Genomic DNA, 20,524 nt, shown 5'->3' with positions numbered 1-20,524 from the left:
TTTCCTAAACTACATAATGTGCCTCTCCGGTTACTTCCGCCTTTAGTTCAAAAATAGAGGCACATATACAATAGTCACTATGTTAAACTGGACTCACAATTCTTCTCAGAGTTATACCAGAGATAAGTTATCGTCATGGCTGGACTGAAGAGAATATTTACTTGGCCAGTGGGTATTTGGCAAGGACTTCCCCTAAGAAATCTCTTATTTATGTACATTGTCGGTGTAAGTGTTTGTTCAAGCGTAGAATCAATTCCTTTGCATAAAGCTCAGCAAAGAAACGATGCCGTTTTAACGGACAGAAATGACAGTATGCCTCTATACCTTGGAGATAACGGCATCTCACAGCCTGTGTGTAACTTGACGGCGAACCCTAGCGATGCGAAAGAATTTCTACGCAGACTTTTGTCTAAGCAAGCTAATTTCGCTTATTTTCGCCTTGCATTCCCACAGAATATCTCCTTGAAAGTTCGAGACGATGTTTTCCTTCCCTTTATATGGGTGTGGACAACAACAACAAGATATGGAGCCATGCCTTACCTACAGTTTGATTACGACGCAGGCAAACTCTCATTTGGCCTCTTGGACTTTTACACCCTGCGTGATGTTTACATCCGCTTTGACGCTGAACCCGAAAATTGCTCATTGGAGTTGGGTGGACGACACGCCACGTATGCAGTTGGTACAGCCTTAGGCAACATGACTTTAAAGTATCTTCATGGAATCCACGAAAAAAATTACAGCGTATTTTGTCAAATTGTGAAGTTGGACCCCAACGCAGATAACAAGTGGCTTTTTGATTTCAGTACATATTTTGGGTACTGGAAAGACCCCACAGGCTACTCCTGCTGCAGTTTTTACCGCGATAAAAAATTATCCCAGTTAAAACTCACGTGTGGACGACGCACAATAAAAGTTTCCGATTGGTCGTCATTTTTTTACTTCATAGCAGTGATTTGCTTCATGTATCTCTGTATACCGCTGTCATTGTTATTCGACTATGGCTTCGGAGGAACAATTGTCTCACTCGATAGTCCTGAAGTTCTGGCTTCCAGTGAAACAACTGCCACTGTTGATGATGAGACCCCGCTACTGAGGGGCACAAGAAGTGTCTGGGGTCACCTATCACAGACGGATCCCTCCGACGACGACTGGTTCTACCTTGGCCTGGATAAACCGATAACTTTAATATCCATGATTGGTACCCCATTCAAATGCATCGGTAAGAGATTTCCGCTTCTTATTTCGAGGATGGCTAGGTTCTTCCTCTTTGCAGTGATTATTCCTCTACCCGTCTATGTCAAAGTCATGTACTACAGACTGATATTTCGCTTTTCTATTACTGAAAGGATGAAAGTGGGAATACCTGTCGGTTTCCTGAGCATGCCTTACGGAATCTCCGGCAGTGCTGCAAACTGGCTTACCATATTTGGAGGCCCAATCGTTGTATTTGGAGTATACCTCACCATTGGACAGATTTGTATATGTGCGCCTAAAAATATCTCAACGTGTTTCATTTCCGTGTTTGAACGAGAAAATGGATGCAAGAATACACTGTTGTCAATGGATTTGTCGACAATAGAACTCTTTGGATCGGTTAAAATGGATAACAAGAGTGTTCACAGTACGCTTCGTCATCTTTTGCAAGGAAATGTGTTCACTTTGCTGAATCCGTCGTTTTGGAAATTTGCATTTCGATTCTGCAACGATCGATTTAGGAGATGGTTCTGTTCAGAAATTCACTTTTGCGCCGTCACATATATATCTGTGTTCTTTTATATTATGCTATGTATTGCTGAGATAACTCTGTGTATCGTCTACTACGGCTTTCCCACTGTATTCTGTTGTATCAACTTCACTAGAGCTTATTTAAAACACTTCGCTTCCAGAGGCAAGCGTAGAGTTTTAATGTATCCACTTATTATTTTCTCTTTGCTTTTCACATATTATTCCTTCTTCTTGATCTTTGTTAGGGGAATGCTCTTCATTTTGTTGGTCATTGACTACACATACATAGGCGTTATCATTTACCCAACTCTCGCCTTGGGATTCGTAATTGCGACCGGTACAATGCTTTTATATCTCGGAAGTAGCTCCCAAAAGTTCAGCGACTCATACTTAATAATACTTCACGAAATAGTCAAAATTAACTTGACCCTCAAGAACACATCTGAAGAAAGTGACGTCGCTAGCATTAGAGATGAGGTTTTGATTTTGAAACATTTAAATGCTAGAACAGTCAAAGAGCTCGAGATTGGTGGAATATCAATTCCTCTAACCCAGCAACAGCGTCAAATATTAAAACTGACCCAACCCGCCTACGGCTCTAAAGCGGCTTCCTCTGGAATAACTTCCAAATTAATTCGGTGGCGGGGCCCATACCCCGGAATCCCCAGAGAGCTGTTTTTCTACGTCGTGGAGAAACACCGACCTCTGCGCCGAGCCATCTTCGTCTTTCTAGTAGAGTTAACGGCCTTTACAGTGGTCGTGACGTCAATAGTGAAGTTGATTATCGCCTTCAACCGTTTGAGTAGTTTTACACTGCCGGCCCAGGTGGTCACGGCAATTGTTCTGACCATTTTACCAAAGCTGAATGCATTCTTCACCACACAAATGGAAAGAAACATAGAAAAAGAAATCACGATAAACAAAATCAAGATTACAGTGGACAACTTCTACTCACAAAGAGAGAATGCTTGGCAAGAACAAAGCAGAAGATATTTAATACCAGTTGTCTAAGTTTTAAGATAGACAATGGGGAAGCAAGATTACTTATTCGGCAGTTTTGTGACCCCCTCATTCTGACTAATGACCACTGCAACGCTCGTGTATATTATTGTCCTCCCAGGGCAAGCTAAGTCCTTGTCATGTTCGAATATCTTACCAGTGAGTGTCGTTTACTGTATTCTTGTAATGATAAGCATAGGTAATGTGCCATTTCAGTTATGATGTAACATCACTTATGTTGCTGTTACTCAGGTAATTGTCATAATCGATATAGTGTTGTATTAATGGTAGATTCAATTATCTAAATGATATGTGTAATGTACATAAAGTTGTTGTGTTTGATTCTTGTGTACATGTGAGCTGATCTATACTTTGCACATGACACCGTTAATGGTGAGTTAATTGTCCAGATGTATAGACGATGACATGTACCTCTACAATCCCATTCTGGGTTATTTGTTCATTTTTCAATATTCATTTCCTTGTTAGACACGTACGTATGCTATGCTCGCCATTAAGTATAATAAGTATGTAACACAATACCTTCTATACTTAAATCAGAGTTAATACGATACATACATTTTATTTGACTTCATTCCTGTTAACTGTTCATTTATGCATACGAGGAAATATGTTGGTCCACGCTGTATAATAGCTGTATTGTGCGAACTACTGTAATAGCTGTTCATTTAAAGGGAGATGACTCACATACCGTATAATCTTACAGTATAGAGCATTGCTTGCTGATATATTTTTTGTATGCTTTCCATTGTCAGGGTGTTAATCTGTACCATAGACTGTTACCTTAATAAATGGACTAAACCAACATCAACTGGACTCGTTCTTCTTCCTACAGTCTCATCCACAACATGACAAAGATTTTATATCTATGTACCACCCTCCTGACCCCCTTTTGTCATACTTTTTTTTTAATTTTCTTGCTCCACAGATGTCTCACTTGTACTTTATGTTCAGTCTGTCTTTTATAATGTTTCCTTCAGTGTAATATTGCTTGCATGTACTTGCATTCATTTATCCAGCGCTTATACGCCCCTCTCTGCACAACATATAGTAAGAAAATACACCCATCAACCAAATCATAGTAGCCTGATTTCATGTCTTAGTTTTTTTAGTTAAGTTATTCAGCCTAGCTGGTCTCTAGATTATGAGTGTTGAAAATAGCTACCAGTAGGGATGAAGTACTATGAAGCAGGACATTTCCATGTAAATGAGTAAATAACAATGCCTTAGGTATAAACACATGTATTGTTTTATTGATTTATTGATTGATTGATTGTTGCAGTTCAGACAGCATCGCTCTTCCTGTACATGCAAAAACGTGTAGGAAGCAGTCCCCTGTACACATGTATTGCAAAGTAAAAACGACATATTTAATATTTATTTATTTATTTATTTATTTATTTATTTATTTATTTATTTATTTATTTATTTATTTATTTATTTCATTGGTGTTTTAGCCGTACTCAAGAATATTTCACTTATAGGACGGCGGCTAGCAGTATGGTTGGTGGAAACCGGGCTCTGGAAACCATCGCATGTTGCTGAAAGACCTTACCACGTACGGCCGGTGAGGAAGCCTGGATATATTTAATACATAGATTTGTTACTTTGTAAATAAAAAAACACTGCCCCCTGTAGAGGCTGAACCGAGAAAATACTTTGGCGTTTATGTCAAGGCTAGGAAAATTCGGCCCACGGTGACTTCCGCATATAGCTAAAAATATATGATCATCTCATCGGTAGATGGAGTTACACTAGTTGTAAGACTTTACGTCGACCAAAGAGCGCGACATGAATGCCACAAGTAGCTTCGCCATCGTTCAAGACTTTGAGTTTTGAGTTTAAAACATGTGAACGCTGGAGCAGCATTGGTGGAATATCAAATCTAACTAAGCAACACCGCCGGAGGCTAAAACTGGCAAAATCTGTTCAAATATCTGAAGTACATTCCTCTAAAATAACTTCCAAATTCATTTAGTGGCACGGTCCATACCCAGGTATCCCCAGTGAGCTGTTTTTCTACGTTGTGGTGAAACATCGACCTCTGCGTCGCGCCGTCTTCATTTTTCTCAACAGAGCTATCGGCCTTTACAGTGGTCGTGACGTCAGTAGTGAAGTTGATCATAGGCTTCAACGGCTGGAGTAGCTTAACACTGCCGGTTCAGGTGGTCACTGCAATTGTTCTGACCATTTTACCAAAGCTGAGCGACTTCTTCGTCACACATACTGAAAGAAACGTTCAAAAAGAGATCATGACAAAGAAAATCAAGATTACAGTGGACAACTTCTACTCAGAAAAAGAGCACGCGTTCACAAAACAGACGACCAGTTGTCTAAGTTCTATAGAGAAAAGTGAGTTGATCCGAGTTGGCTTTAGTTACGTTACTGAGTTTCATTTGCCTTTGACGACCTAATTTAAACACATATGGCCACAGTTTATATTGTATCTCCACAACAGAGCCAGTCAATTAAACGTTGGTGTAACAAAGCCTGTGACCCCCAGCTTGAGGAATATATGATGCTTTATATACAGGCGGTTCTTTCCCACAAACTTCATGAATTAAAAAACAAGTGTGAGTTGGGGGTGGGTTGAATTCAATAAAATACTGTTTTAATTTCCAAGTGTATGTGCAAATGTGTACATTCTGTAGGTTTGGTTGAGATACCAGGACAAGATCTTCTCTTTGTTCACTGCTATTTATTTACAGTGTTCCCACCTCCTCGCGGGAAGAGTGTTGAGGGTGGGGCCATGATGGTTGGTGAAGCTATGCGGTTGACATGGATACAAGAGGGGTTGGTACAACAGAGCCTTCGTGCAGGAAATAATTGCGTACCCCCGCCTGGAACTTCCGCAGGGCCTTGGTACTATTTAACAGTTCACAGAGCCCTTAATTATGAGCCTTGTTACGAACCCCGTCGGCAAACATTGTATTATATTTTTTTAATATTATTATTTGTCAGTTTCTGACCTACATTTTTCTGTGTAAGTAATAGCCTGTGCTGTAATTCAGTCGAGCGTTCTCGAGGCTTCGGTGTTCACGAGTTTAGTGTCATTGTACATAGGGTATACATTCTGGAAATATGTATCGGTGTTGTAAACATCTTTACGATCAAACCATTCAGAATTTTCTGTTACGTTAGTCTATGAATATGAGCGCCGGAGTTATGAAGCTCGCAGCAGTCATTCATTCAAGTCCACTTGTGAGCAGTTATTTACTCAAGTCCATTTAAGAGCAGTCATTCTCTGTGAAGGATTTTGCTGGGTTTGGAGATATCGGCTTTCACGCCATTCGACGTTCGTCATTTGTACTCCATTTTCTGTACGCAGCACTTTGTAAGCTTGTGTTTCGCCACTTGCTACTTTTTGGAGACGTTATTTTGGAGCTTGTATCGCTCATTGTCTCTTTGTCCCATTAGGTACACTTCATTCCAGTTTACCCTGAAAGTGACTTTTTTGTGTATATTTCCGAGGAAACAAACATCGACAGCTCGGCATCAGGGACTCTACTGTCATTCCGTTCACCATGAGAAGTTACACATTCACAGGCAGTTGGAGAATAACCACATATCGGACTGTCATCCGTTGATTGAGGAACTCATCTTGAATGTGGAATTTTATTAAATTAAATTTAATGCTTTATTTATTTATAGAGGATTGCCCTCAGCCAGTGGCCACAAGGGGTTTGCTCAACAAAGATTACTTACATGTAATTACAACATTTGAAAAATGGTATTTTGAAAATATTGTCTGCTAACTTACAATGATATAGTAATTAAACAGAATACAGTAAAACAAGCACAAGAATTAAGCCTTACAGATATTCACAACAAAAAATTATGACCGTTTACAAATTAAATGGTTAAACCTTAGTTTGGAATAAATAAATAGTAGTGTCTTCATAAGTAAATGTACCTGTAAAAACAGGCATCCTAGCATATTAAGTAAAATATAATACCAGTTGCGAACATCATTTGTATTAATGGCTTAGTCTGTTGGTAACCAGGAGGTAATTGTGGATGGTTTGAAATAATTTAATGTTATCTAAGAGTACCAAATCTTTAGATCCGAAAAGTAACACTTTATATAGGTATTTGGAAATGAGTGAATCAGCCAAAAGTAAAGATTGGTGAACTCCTGGATACATTATTTTTGCTATGTCTACAAGCATATGCTTCCTAAGAGCGGCAGAGTGTGAGCACTCTATTAGGAAATGATACGCTGTTTCGTTAGGAGATGGACAATAGTTACAGGACCGATCTGGGATAACATAATACTTAAACAGGTCAGCGTGAAGAGCGCTCAGTCCCATCCTTATTCTACAATGCAAAATAGACATGTCGTTATTAACAAAATTGTAAAAAAATATTTAATTTTTCAGATTTGGGGCTTTAGGAAACGTTGTAGGCTGTAAACCGACCAATTTCTAAACTTAGAGGGTAAGTCGTTCCAGTCCTTTGTCGTTTGTGGAAAAATGAGGATGATATTTATCCTACATTTAAAGAGGCGACGGTCATTACGGTTTCTAAGCCTGTACGAATGGTCAGCATCATTATTTCTGACTGGACATAATTGTAGAAGATGTGGGGGACATAAGGGTTAACTATTTTACAAAATATAAGTAGCCTGTGCTTTCGTCGACGAACAGATAAGCAGATTAGCGCTGACCAACCTTGTACTTGTTCAATTTATACTACAGCTATCAAAAAAAAAAAACATCAGCATATTCCATAGTTGATGGGACAGTACTGAAGTATAAATTAATGAGGCATTTTCTACTAAGAGATGCTTTAGTCCTGGTCATTATGCTTAACTTTCTGTTACTTTTGCAGATGATATCTAAAACATGTTTGTCCCATTTTCCACTGGTTTGACCAGTCTGTCAGTCGTTGGAGATCTCTATTGATTTTACGTTCAGAAAGAGTAATACCATTTATAGGTTTAAAAAGAGAAGTATCGTCAGCAAAGACATTTATTTTACATTCTATATCATTGTTTATATCATTTACAAATATAAGAAATAATAGGTGGCCAAGGACAGAACCCTGTGGCACTCCAGAATAGATGTATTCAGGATGAGATTCAGCTCCATTTACACATACGTTAAATGATCTATTATTTAAATAGCTTTCTAGCCATTTTTGCAGGTCACCTTCGATTTCTATTGTCTAAGTATATACAGAAGTCAAGCGTGCCATACCTGACGTCTAAAAATATAAGGCACGCATCTTCACCTCTGTCCAACGCCTGATATATATTAGGGACAATCTGAGTGAGCTGGTAAACAGTAGAGTCGTTTTCTTGAAAACCAGAGTTTTCAGGAATAAGTAAGTTATTATCCTTGCAATATTGGTAGAATCTTTTTCTAACAATCTGGATACAGATGACAGTAAAGAAATAGGTCTATTAGTGACATCATTTCGCTCACCTTTTTTAAACACTGGACTAAGACGATATAATTTCCACGCAGACGGAAATGTTCCTGTTGACACTGAAAAGTTAAATAATTTTGCGAGCGAAAAAGCAATATTTACGGCAGAGTGTTTTAACATAAAATTAGATACCATATCAATACCACAGGCTTTTTTCACCTTTAGGCGTTTTAACAGCAATAAAATTTCAGATTCACCTGTTTGAACTAAACTTAGGCGAGAGTCAGTAACATATGAAAATTGTGGTAAATTAGGCGGGTTTTTAACCAGTGCAGATTTAGAGGCGAAAAATTTACAAAATTCATTTGCTTTGTCCCTGTCGTCAGATACAACTTTGTTGTAAATTCAGAGTGGAGGTATTTGGGGAACTGCTTTAGAGTCGAGGACAGATTTCATTATCTTCCAGTAAGTCTTCGTGTCAACATTGGGGTCAGACAATTTCAACTTTAAAGAGTCGGTGTATTTCCTATTCGCACTGCGTTTTGCTACATTGGCTACTCGTCTAGCCAAAAGGAAATAGAAGTTATCGTCATCCGACTTGGTGCGTTTAAACTTTTTGTACCATCTGTCCCTAATTCGAAATTTACGTCCGACGTCATTAGTCAACCAAGGCTTATCCCTTGGCCTCATTATAACTGTTTTGTTTGGGCACAACACGAAAGAAATAATTCGGTCCACGCATAGACTTTATCGTCGATGGAATCGAAAATGTCTATAATTAGGTCAAAAGGTGTTCGTTTTAGTACATTAATCAGTTCTTCTAGGTTAGCTGTTTTGTAGTCCTAGATATGTCTTTTGTATGCCTTAGGCTTGTTAGTTTTTGACATATTAAGAACACAATATATCGTGTATTGATCTAGATTCATTAAAGGACAGGCAACTCAAGACTCAAATCCAGGGCTATCCGTTATAATTAAATCCAGCAGATTTGCAGTTTTGTCAGAATATCTCGTAGGCTCGTCGATTACCTGGACAAATTTTTCCCCTTAATCATGTTATAAAGATCCATTTGAAGCTCACTACCATGATGAAATTCATTCAAATGTGTACACCTGTCATTAAAATCTCCCATTATGACTATTGCGTCTGAGTTTTCTGAAACAGCTACATCAAGCTAGAATTCAAAGCTTTACAAAAAATCTTTGCGTACATCTGTTCGTTGATGGGGGGGGGGGGGGGAGAAGGGGACGATAACACACAGCAAATAGAATTGCTTTGTTTTCATTACGTATTAAAATCCATAACATTTCATGTTCTGTTTCGAGGTCTTTACGACAAGTAGCAGCTATACCAGATTTGAAATAAATTGCTATGCCACCACCGTGAATGTTTCTATCTTTTCTTTCCACAAGATAACCGTCAATATTGATAAAATCATCTGATATATTAGGACCAAGCCAGTTTCGGTAACAGAAATCAATTCATATTCGAATTGTCTGGCCAAAATGGTCCTGAATTTCACCAGTTTACTATATGATTGTAAATGGTCGTCACATAGCATCCCCATGCGAGAATGCACAGTTGCATTTACAGAATGTATAACTATAATGTATATAACAATTGCAAGTATGCACAAGTATAGTTATTCCTTCGACCTGGGAGTAGGAGCGTACCTTCTCTTGCGCGGACGACTGGAGCCCAAGCTAAACTTGTCTTCTGATCCCAAGTGCATGAGTATTATATTATTATGAGTTGCTCACAATACAGAATCACTACATCATGGGTCATCAACAGACCACACATCCCAGGCCCATTTCTCTTAGGCACAAACTAAATTATATGTATATGCAATTATTTGTGTTGGTTGTATATTAGTGTCAGTTGTTAAAATATACGTATTGAACTTATTCGAGCGTCTTCGTATTCCTTTGTTTGATCTTGTGTAAGGCCTATCGCTGACCTGAGAGTTAAACAAGCCAGTTGTTTCTCATCTCTCTCTGAAAGTGGTACCCTTACAGACGTATATGTCGTTTTACATGAAATTTGTCGGACATATGTGTTTTGTCGCACATATTTGGGTTCGCCTTGGCAGTAAATATATAGATATATATGCCGACACGTGTGAGACATTCGAGGTTTCTTGCCAGAGGCAAGCAGTTTACTCCAGGACACTCTTGTTTCCTCACCCTTTAAATTGGCCATCATCGCATATTAAGTGAATTATTCTTGAACATACGTCAAACACCTCAATTAACATACCGTATCGCTCTTAAAGGGCTAAATTGGATACTTGTGGTTCAGAAGAAAAAAAAAAACATCGATCAACGGAAATCCAAATAAAATAGCCTAAATAAATACTATTCACAAAATATCATTCTCGTTTGTGCACGTTTTACTATCAAAGTCGGTAATAAAGTTCCTACAATTTATGTCGCATTATAACCTTTCAAACTTTAGACTTAACACTATAAAAACCAGAGGCACTTGTGTGATATTTCCTGAAAGGCAATAACTTCAGCCACGCTTGGATGATAAATACAGAACATTTTATTATTATTATTTTTTTTTTAAAAAAATAAAGGAAAAAATAACAAAGCATTGAAAAATGTGCATATCTGAGACATTTTGTCACAGTGGTACTGTGTATAGCCAGTATAGGGGACCTCGTTGCCCCGGTGGTTAGCGCGCCAGCGCGGCGCAATGACCCAGGAGCCTCTCACCAATGCGGTCACTGTCAGTTCAAGTCCATCTTATGCTGGCTTCCTCTCCAGCCGTACGAGGGAGGGTCTGCCAGTAGCCTGCAAATTGTCGTGGGCTTCCCCCGGGCTCTGTACGGTTTCTTTCCACCACAATGCTGGCCGGTGTAGAAAAGTGAAAAGGTCTTGAGTACGGCGTAAAACACCAATCAAATAAATAAATATAGCCAATATCCAGTATGTGCTCGCTTTTATCGTTGGCAGGAAGACATATCCATTCATTCATTCTCGAGTAAAGCGTCACGCTGCACCGTGAGTGACCATTCAGTGTGATCATCGGCGTTTTACACGTACATAGGCTATCCAACGGAAATAATAAAAATATATCCTTACGGTTTATGGTAAAGTATATACAGTGAAGTATATATAGTTGGTATATTCTATATGTAAAGCTTCCTTAAATAACTATACTGTGATTTTGTTATGTGCACAACTGCCGTGCACAATATTTCGTTATACATTCAGTTATACTGTGGATTTTCCCTTTTATTTCTGCATTTATGCCTGTATGGTTTTCCGCATTGTGAAATATATGCGTCCGTTTGGACTTTGACACGTTGTACATGTAAGTACTTTAGTATTTGTATAGATACTGCTATCCTTTCTTGTTAACTTAAGTACTTTAGTATTTGTATAAGTCTTATTACCTGTTCTCGTTAAAGCTAATAAATTGTTGTAAAATAAAATCTGCTGGTTTTGGTTACTTTTTTGTGCGGCTAAACTGTCGTGTATTTTGAACAAGCCATCTCTTTATTATACAGGACAGTTTGGGTCGTTACAGATATGTATAAAATACTGTAACTAGTATAGAACTATGACCAGTGTGTTTTTGTATGTAGGCAACTACAACTTTATATATTGTCAGCAGACATTTTCAATGTCAAAGAAAGTTTTGTTTTCTATTTTCTTTATATCTGAATATATAAATATATTATAAATTTGTCAGTTTTGGTCGAAAAGACGTTTTCATGTAACGCCTTGTATTTTTGTTGTTTTTTTTTTTTTTGTTTTTTACATATTTCTCACAGATATTCACTATAACCTATTCTGCAAAACAGGAGTTCCAACGTAATGAAAGGAAAATGCTTGACAAAATGCTTGGTGCATCCTTGCTTTCGGAATGTACTTTTATGGATTTACTAGTATTTTGTTTTACGCCCTAATTTCACTTCTATGATGACGTCTTGGTTCAGAAGTGTGACCGCAGCAGGTACCTGACAAACCTGGTCGCCATTTTGCGACTTATTCAACTGCTAGTTATCGTGTTGAAAACATAGAGTGAGATATAGCCTTGGCAACCTCCAGTGAGTCCCACGTGCATACATAACCAGCCGGTGTGTGATCCACAGTTGTCTCTCCATGCGATTTCAAGCGTATTCGATAACCTGCTGATATATGCTTACGTCCGCATCGTGATTAACGCTAGGTATAACGTTGTATGTCTGTATTGAAAAGCTGGGCCATGTAGGAGGTGAGTCACCTAACTGATCACAGACCTACATTTAGAGTAACCGAGACAATAGCAATGCATTTGTGACATATCATATATGAACTCGGGATCGCATGCAATGTGTGTGCAGCATTATGGTGGGAGGAAAACGGGCGGAGTCCTGGGGAAGCCATTCGCAGGCCTCTCACGTACGACTGAAGAGGAAGCCAGCATGAGCTGGACTTAAACTCACAGCGATCGTATTGGTGAGAGGTTCCGGGGTAATAGAGCTTCGTTAGCGCTCTAACCACCAGGTCACCTTGTCCCCTGCATTGCATATTACATGTGAACAAGGTAGACCGTATAGAGCACAATGAGCAGTATCAAATACGTTAATACTGAACAGTGTGAGCATGTAGGTCACTTGAGAAAACGAAAATGAAAATATTTTCATTTCTGAGAAGTCGGTTAGGTAGGGAAATACTGATCTTTAAGGCTCACCGCATTGTGTGACACAACCTGAATGGGCATATATATACATATATATATAAAATCAGGTATGTTGTCATGATTTATCGGCGGTACTATAATATGATATAAGCCATGTAGTATATAGCATGGGATGGTACTACATGCAATATTCGCTGTGCTTGAGGCTTATCCCAGCAGTAGAGACTAGGCGAAATTTGTGAACAGGTCTAATTTCATGTAGGCATACCCAATGGCTTATGGTCCGTCTACAGCTATAAATCAGTCTAGGTAGGTGAATTGAACACCGTCATTCAGTGTTAGGTTTGCCTGAGACGGTGATTTCTGACTGAACAGTTTACAGATTTAGGTTAAGTATTAGGCTGTCTGAGAGTGTTCTGAGAGTGGCAAGATAGTCGTGCAAAATAACCACTCCATCACATGGACGAATGTAGTGTTACCATGGATTTGAAAAAGCAATCCATGGAATACCATAATTCAAACACACACGGCGATGCCACACCAGGAGATATGCCTGACGACAAAACATCGATAGGCGATGGCATCGAAGTGGAAGAAGCAGACGACAGTCGCTCTGCGGAAACCGACCACATCAGCAAGTCACGCTCTCCACCCTGCCAGTTCTGCTCCTCCGTCGGCGTGGTGCTGCCTGCAGAAGTGCTGTGTGAGAACTGCGGGTATCAGTACTGTTATGAGTGTCTGAACACACTTCATCCGAGAAGGGGACCTTTCACAACTCATCGGTTGCAGTCGGTGAATAGAAAATGTGAGGTTCCGGTGAAGGTATTCCTCTGTCCGCACCACGACGAGACGAATCCCAAACAGGTGCAAGTCTACTGCGTCACCTGCTCATCTGCCGTTTGCTTCGAATGCACGACAATTAAAGGCCGCCACCAGAACCACTTCCTCAGGTTGTTTAAGGAGCAAGCCGCTTTTAAGATGGTAAGACGGACACATTTGTCTTAAACATTTTATCATTTCTTAACAGAACCGACCTCTGCATGGACACGAAATCTTTTATCTACAGAATATCTTAACTCTTACTTCTTGACTTAAATTTCATATTTGGATTGCTGAACTGCTTCATGTGCTGAAATGCAATAAACCACCGTGGCCCCCAACTAGCTACGGTATATCTCTGAGCAGGCCCTACCACTCCAGACTTCATACTTCATACACGATATGTGGTTCGAAAATGCCCGATGTGGCAAATTTAAAGGCCATGATATTTCGTTCATTCACTTGTTCTGAAGCATATATAAAACTCGCTGAATGAAGCAAATGAAAGATGCTTTTCGGTTCTTATGCATAGACTTTACATTTTGAGATATTTATACTATTTGAAGAAAATCGGGAGCTGAACATTATTCTGTGATCGTTGTATACAAGCCTAGCTCATGGTCTTTACCAAACACATGTTTGTACAGTTTGCGCTTTCAGAAAGCACCTCAGTGTTACTTTGTATTTTGCTTTTCGCTGTCACATGTAAGTTTAGCACTCATTCCTCTATCAATAGTCAGCCAATCATTGATTCTGTTTCATAGGCAGCGGTCGTGAAACTTGTAAAAGAGCTACAAGAGCTTGAGAGTGATGCGAAAACAGATGTGACGGATATGGAAAAGTCCCTGGAACAGCTTCGGGTTTGTGATTCATCAATGTTTAACACTCTTCTAGGAATAGAACGTTTCATAATAGCGGTCCAATGCAAGACAGAGTTAGTGGTTACCAATAAAATACCTATGTACACAGACCTATACATTTTATACTATTTTATATATATATATATATATATATATATATATATATATATATATATATATATATATATTTGCATATTTAGACTAATATCATATAAGCCCATCCTTAGAGACAGGAGTTTTCGATATAGTGAGGAGAGTGGGCACAACTTGAGTTAGCTTTTACATATAGCGCGTTTGCATTATACTTCATTACTACAGGTTACTGTCTTTGTTTGATTTATTTGATATAAATGATAGTAAAAAGTCTGTTCAATAGTTCCAGTATCAGCAGGAATCGCTGAAAGCTCAGCAGATGTGTGCCTCACTTCAGCTGAAGATTCTGTCAGCGGAAACACGGGCGGCTGGAAACCCTAAAGGAAGCAAGTATCTATATGGACTTCCACTCATGTATTTTTATAAGAGCGTATATATAATATACTTCAATCATCTCATTATGATACACTCTACTTACCCCATAACGGTATGTATTCATCTTATCCCAAGAGGATAACTTTCTTGGCTTTACAAGGGCGTATGTAGTACCTTGCTAATGGTGGGTGACCGATGGGTGACTTCAGGCAGTCCGTTTTCCTCTACTCATTCATGTAAACCAGGCAGGCATTATATAAATCAAAACAACTTGAGCACGGCATTTCACACCAATCAAATAAATAAATCAGTACATAAATGAATAAATGCAAAGGTGTACAGAGTACACCTCCCAGCTAGGTATATATGCTCCCCTTATGCCATGTGGGCATATTATATATTCTTCACTCATCTCGTAAGGGTATAGAGACTTTGCTCATACCATGCAAAATATTTCTATTTAATCGTGGAATAAGTCCAAGCATACAAAGCATACAATAGACAAGCAATCAGTGTATAGTTACATTGGATAATGTGGGAAAGATGCTGTCGATATGTCAGTTGTATAGTTTGTACGAAATTTATGAAATTTAAAACATTACATTCCTTATATCAGCATAGGCCTACATGTGCATTAATTTATTATAACGAACTGTTGGCCTCCCTTTTTATCTCCGTTGCATGGTCACACAACAAACTGTAGCGATGCTTTTCAAAGACAATTATTGTCAATAAAGCCATGATACTATAACACTTTAGGTTTATTTCTGAATGTGCAGATTATCATGTTTAATACTATATAGCAGTACAAACAAATTTTTCTACTTTCACTTTGGGGGGTAAAAATGGCTTCAAAGTACAGTTTTCTTAAGGTTCCAGCGATCAATTCGGAAATTAAGTAGATTGCAGCGGTGACGTCAACGATTATCTGTTTAAAAAGAACTCTGTGGGGAACAGACCGAACGGGTCTTAGCTGGGCACAAGAAGCCATGCAGTATCTGTCTTCATGTCACTTAGCCTGCACTGTAGCCACACGGTTCGCCATGCTCGGGGCACTTCAGGGGTGTTCACCGAGTTCCGAGCAAGAACATTGATGAAGTAATTTCTGGAAAATTCCGACCGGTGACGGAAAATGTGCATAATATAGAGGGGTAATTAACAGGTATAAAACACGCCCGAAACGATTTTTTTTAACAAAAAATTCCTTCATTTGGCATAGAAAGATGATTTTTGTTTTGTACATTAGTTCCTTTTCATGTATCCTTTAAGTATGAAGTCGTAAGGTTATTTACTTATATGAACTAGACTATATAAAGAAATGCTTCTTTCTTTAAAGGGATTTCTGCAAGCAAAGGAAGAATTAGAACAGAGTAAGAAGACTCGACAAGAATGGCTATTAAATGTTCAACATGAAATACAAAAGTATGATAAGGTGCTGCAACTGAGCCAAAGTGATACAAGCCCAATCGTCTTGTCGCACGTAAGTTGTTTTTGTGTGTTGGTGTTTGAAAATATAGAATGTTAACAATGAATTATAGCCAAGTTACACAGTGAGGAAACATTCTCAGTGTGGCTGTTATAGTTTGGTGGGCATTATGTAGTGGAGAAACGACGAACAACAGTTGATTCTCCTACTTTAACGTCTTTGTAGTAACGTAGCAACTACCCATTCTTTTTCGAGAATCACACGGTGTCATTTCAAACAAATAATAATATAAAAAAGAAGCATCACAATAAGCGCCAATGAGTGCTCTTTCGTGCCGGCTGAGCCTCATTATTTGCATAGTGGAATATAGGGCCTAATACATAACATGGTTGATCTTTTGTGACAGTGTTACGAAGGTTTAGTGCAACAGCGTTAGAGCTTTTAGCCACTGTGAGTCCAATCAGTTGTACTATATAGATTACTACTGGGTGTATAAGATTATGCACAGTGACTCGGCCTATGATTAGTTATGGGGGGAAGTAAATCTGAATTGATTGAAGCTTACATATAATCTAGGGAAGTCTGATAGTAGATTATACAATCTCTGTCACATTGACACAACCAGGCCTCGAGATATCCATATTCGTTATCAGAATGCCACAAATTAGACCAACCAGTTCACCTTGCTGTTCATATCTGTGCCTTTATTGATGACGCTACTCTGCCTTTTCTCACACTGGCAACATTTGGTGCATTCGAAATGAGCGCGAAGAACGAAACTGCTAGAAAGTGAATTTCACACTGATCAGAAACGAATGAACCCTTTATATATAACATTCTTATGCTCGGTTAGACAAATGATTGACGTCTCAGCAAACGTTTAAATTCGTCTAGAGAAGGCTGCATGGTCTTCCCGGATAGCTCAGCGGGATCTTGGAATGTTTAAAAGCCTTGTGTTCGTATGGTCGTGAATCCATCTTTACCGTAAACCGGTCGAAGGCGCACTCAGGTGGCATAAGTCGTCACCCATCACCACTCAAACAACAAACTCGCAAGCGTGGATTCTTGAAAAATAATCAACTGCGCAGATAATAGCGTGACGTCACTGAAAACGTTTGGAAAAAATGTTAATAGCACAGAACCAGAGGGTCAGAAAGTGTCAACCATTCAGTAAAATACGTCTTTCCGGAAATCATGAACTATACTACGTTGCTGTACAGAAAGCAGCACAGAAATTTCGATATATCACACAGAGTTGGTCTATTAGCCTATAGAATTCAGCTTATAGGGTTGCTATAATCTAACCGTAGTAAACAGCAATGAAGGAATTAACCTCGTGGATCTGTGGGTATACAGGTCGAAGCATAGTTACTCATTATATAAGATGTTCCTCATACTTGTTCAAGGAACGATACCTCCAGATCTATACCTCCCTGCAAATCTGTCGGAAGTATACGTGCCATAATATACATAAACTCCTATTTTAAAGGATACATGAAACGTTTGTTTTTTATGTTGTAACGTGGAGTTTAGGACGTGGATGAACTTATAAAAGTGCCAAAAAGTTTCTCAGCTTTTCTGGGCCGTAAAAATGGCTTTTACCTACAATTTTCCTAAGGCCCGATCGGTCATTTCGGGAGTTAAGTAGCTTCCTGTGATGACGTCAACGGTAATAGCCAAAAAACAATCTTGTTGAATGGGGCGAAGCTCTATTTGGGGGCGTCAATTGATTTCGCTGTTGAAAATATGCATAAATTTTTAAGAAATATTAAATATGCCTCAAAATGAAAAATAAAAATCGGATTTTGGGGCCATATCTTTATGCATTTTCCTGAAAACTCTTCGTTTTATAGTACCTTTTCATCAAAACCGCGTCATCAACTCATTTGTAATGCTGTTTTACAGCTTCACAGCTTTCAGGTACAGTGTTGAATAAGTGCGTTAATTTACATAATTGCTCTTTTCTATTTACAGGAGGCGATGACGGCTATAGAATCAAGGTACTTTGCTATTACGTTCTTTAGCCTTCCAATACCAAATCATGTCAAAGAAATTATGTTATTGCCATGTTTCCGGATGTTGCCTATATACATATATAAAACTGACACAATCGAGTGTATACTTTTCCAAGCTAACTCAATAGTATATACATTATATTACTACAATGTCACACGCTAAGAAAACCATTTCATCAATCGATCGGAGTATTAGGAGACAATGTTTCTTTTTCTTGTTGCTAATTTTTAATTTATTTACTTGATCGGAGTTTTACGCCGTACTGAAGAATATTTCACTTAGACGACGGCGGCCATCATTGTGGAAACCCACGACCATCTGCAGGTTCTTGGCAGACCTCTCCCAGGTACAGCTTAAGAGGAAGTCAGCATGAACTGGACTTGAAATCACAGCGACAACATAGGCAAGAGGCTCCCGGCCTTTTTTCCTTCTCATTTCTTCTTGTAAGAATGTTTAGTTTATCCTTAGATCCAGTAATGGCGAAGTCATGTTAAGCAAATGGTATATACATATACATGTACAGAAACGAAATGAATGAAACAATTAATTGAAAGATCTTGCCTTAGTTTTCTTCCTTTTATTGTTTTTTTCCAGGTCAAAATTCCTTTTCACTCGTAAGCCTGCACTGAAAGGGGAATTTTTCAGCACATCAACTTGGACTGCTCTGGCTACTGCCAAACTCAACATTCTCCTAAATGTTGCCTTAAATTCTGTTCTTAATCCGGAACAACCCAAGCAAGGAGATTCAAATGGAAAATAGGCTACAAATTCACGCTTCATTAAGTGTACGATAACTCAGAATTACTCACATCCATATACCTTTGTTGTTGCGTTGCCTAAACGTCTTTAGTGCTTATATGGTTGGAATGGTTCAGAAACCCGCAGTTGCAATTTAAACAAAAGCCGTGGCACATTTTCTTGGAAGTTTCCATGTAAGTGTTGCATGGTAGAGTTTTCAACAGATACTTCAACTCACAAGAAAAATGGAGGATACACAGGTCATCCTGCCTGCATGTCTTGTATGTTTGCTGGTATTATTGCCACGGCCATGCATAGTATACTTTCAAAATGTAGTCAGGCCTCCAAACATTTAACAGCTATTCAGTTGCTACAGAGTGCACGGTATGCATGCGTATCGTTGTATGAATTAACAGGTCAATAAAATATGTCTCCTATTCGTAGATTTAGCAATTTCTCTCTCAGTCAGCGCATGTGCATGTGTCCGAGCAATCGGGACATCCAGTAATTTGAATATCATGCACTACATACAGTACCGATGATGTAAATACTTTAGTTTCGGGTAGGCCTACAGGGCTGGCAAAACCGTCATTGGCGCATCGACCGGTCGCGATGCCTTGAAGGCAGGCTAATTCATTCATTCAGAATAATAAATGAAGAGTTTATTGATCATTCAGTCAGTGTGATTTCTTTTTTTTCCAAACGCACGTGCTTGACAAGTAACATTGCGGTACATACGACAGAGAATAAGGAAAGACACTGTGAACATATATGGTTTAGGATATCCAGAACGTCACAGGGCAGGAAATGTCTTTACAACTGTTGGCGTGAAATGCCTAATATCATATGGGCTTATATACATTCTTAACTAGCTGTGACTTTTGGATGTACTTGTGTGTAACTATACCGGAATAACTATATTTTGTTGCTTTATATCATCAGTTTGCTCGGTGATAGTATTCTTACAATCTATACATAGTTACAACAAAGTAAGCCTCCCGTATACATGTATATACAAATCCGGTACCTTATATAAAAAAAATCTTTTATAAGATATATAGGAAGCGGGACGTTTATTAATTCTCAGTTTGTAAGGTGTGCAACACCTGTAGTTGTACGAGGCCTTAGGAAGAAAATATACAGATTCTCCTGGATCTCCTTTCAGTGTTCGTGAATAGGGCCTCGTTCATGTTGAGAATAAGCGGTCAGCGACGCGCTGGGAACCGTTTCCACAGCCTTGCGTTCGTTGAAAACCGCATGAATATCTTAATTTCACCAATACGGCGCACGTGCATGTCTGTATCCCACATATCACATATGCTAATCCAGGAGCCTGTCACCAATGCGGTCACAGTGAATCGAGGTCCAGTTCATGCCACAGCTACCTTTCCGGTCGTACATCTAGTACATGCGTGGTAAGATCTACCAGCCACCCACTGATGAT

General features: G+C 38.9%; 2 protein-coding genes across 2 annotated transcripts; both read left to right on the top strand.

Moving 5' to 3' along the window:
- Positions 1 to 3,775, top strand: LOC135468429 (uncharacterized). The gene has a single exon (XM_064746686.1). The coding sequence runs from the start codon at positions 136 to 138 to the stop codon at positions 2,737 to 2,739; it is 2,604 nt and encodes an 867-aa protein (XP_064602756.1). The 5' UTR covers positions 1 to 135; the 3' UTR covers positions 2,740 to 3,775.
- Positions 3,776 to 12,556: 8,781 nt separating this feature from the next.
- LOC135468742 (E3 ubiquitin-protein ligase TRIM9-like) lies at positions 12,557 to 19,683 on the top strand. Its single transcript, XM_064747147.1, has 6 exons — positions 12,557 to 13,734; positions 14,337 to 14,432; positions 14,809 to 14,911; positions 16,237 to 16,380; positions 18,301 to 18,326; positions 18,937 to 19,683. Exons 1-4 carry the CDS (start codon positions 13,213 to 13,215, stop codon positions 16,272 to 16,274), a joined length of 759 nt encoding a protein of 252 aa, XP_064603217.1. The 5' UTR covers positions 12,557 to 13,212; the 3' UTR covers positions 16,275 to 16,380; positions 18,301 to 18,326; positions 18,937 to 19,683.
- Positions 19,684 to 20,524: the final 841 nt, after the last annotated feature.

The sequence above is a fragment of the Liolophura sinensis genome, chromosome 6 (assembly GCF_032854445.1).
Source record: "Liolophura sinensis isolate JHLJ2023 chromosome 6, CUHK_Ljap_v2, whole genome shotgun sequence".
Taxonomy (NCBI): Eukaryota; Metazoa; Mollusca; class Polyplacophora; order Chitonida; family Chitonidae; genus Liolophura; species Liolophura sinensis.
The sequence above is the reverse complement of the archived record's forward strand: the minus strand, read 5'-3'. Positions and strand labels throughout refer to the sequence as shown.

Bases quoted from the DNA above. Each gene is read 5' to 3' on its own strand.
- LOC135468429 (XM_064746686.1), top strand. From the start codon at position 136: ATGGCTGGACTGAAGAGAATATTTACTTGGCCAGTGGGTATTTGGCAA.
- LOC135468742 (XM_064747147.1), top strand. From the start codon at position 13,213: ATGGACGAATGTAGTGTTACCATGGATTTGAAAAAGCAATCCATGGAA. The intron at 13,735-14,336 runs GTAAGACGGACA...TCTGTTTCATAG, and splicing joins AGCAAGCCGCTTTTAAGATG to GCAGCGGTCGTGAAACTTGT. The intron at 14,912-16,236 runs GCAAGTATCTAT...CTTTCTTTAAAG, and splicing joins GGCTGGAAACCCTAAAGGAA to GGATTTCTGCAAGCAAAGGA.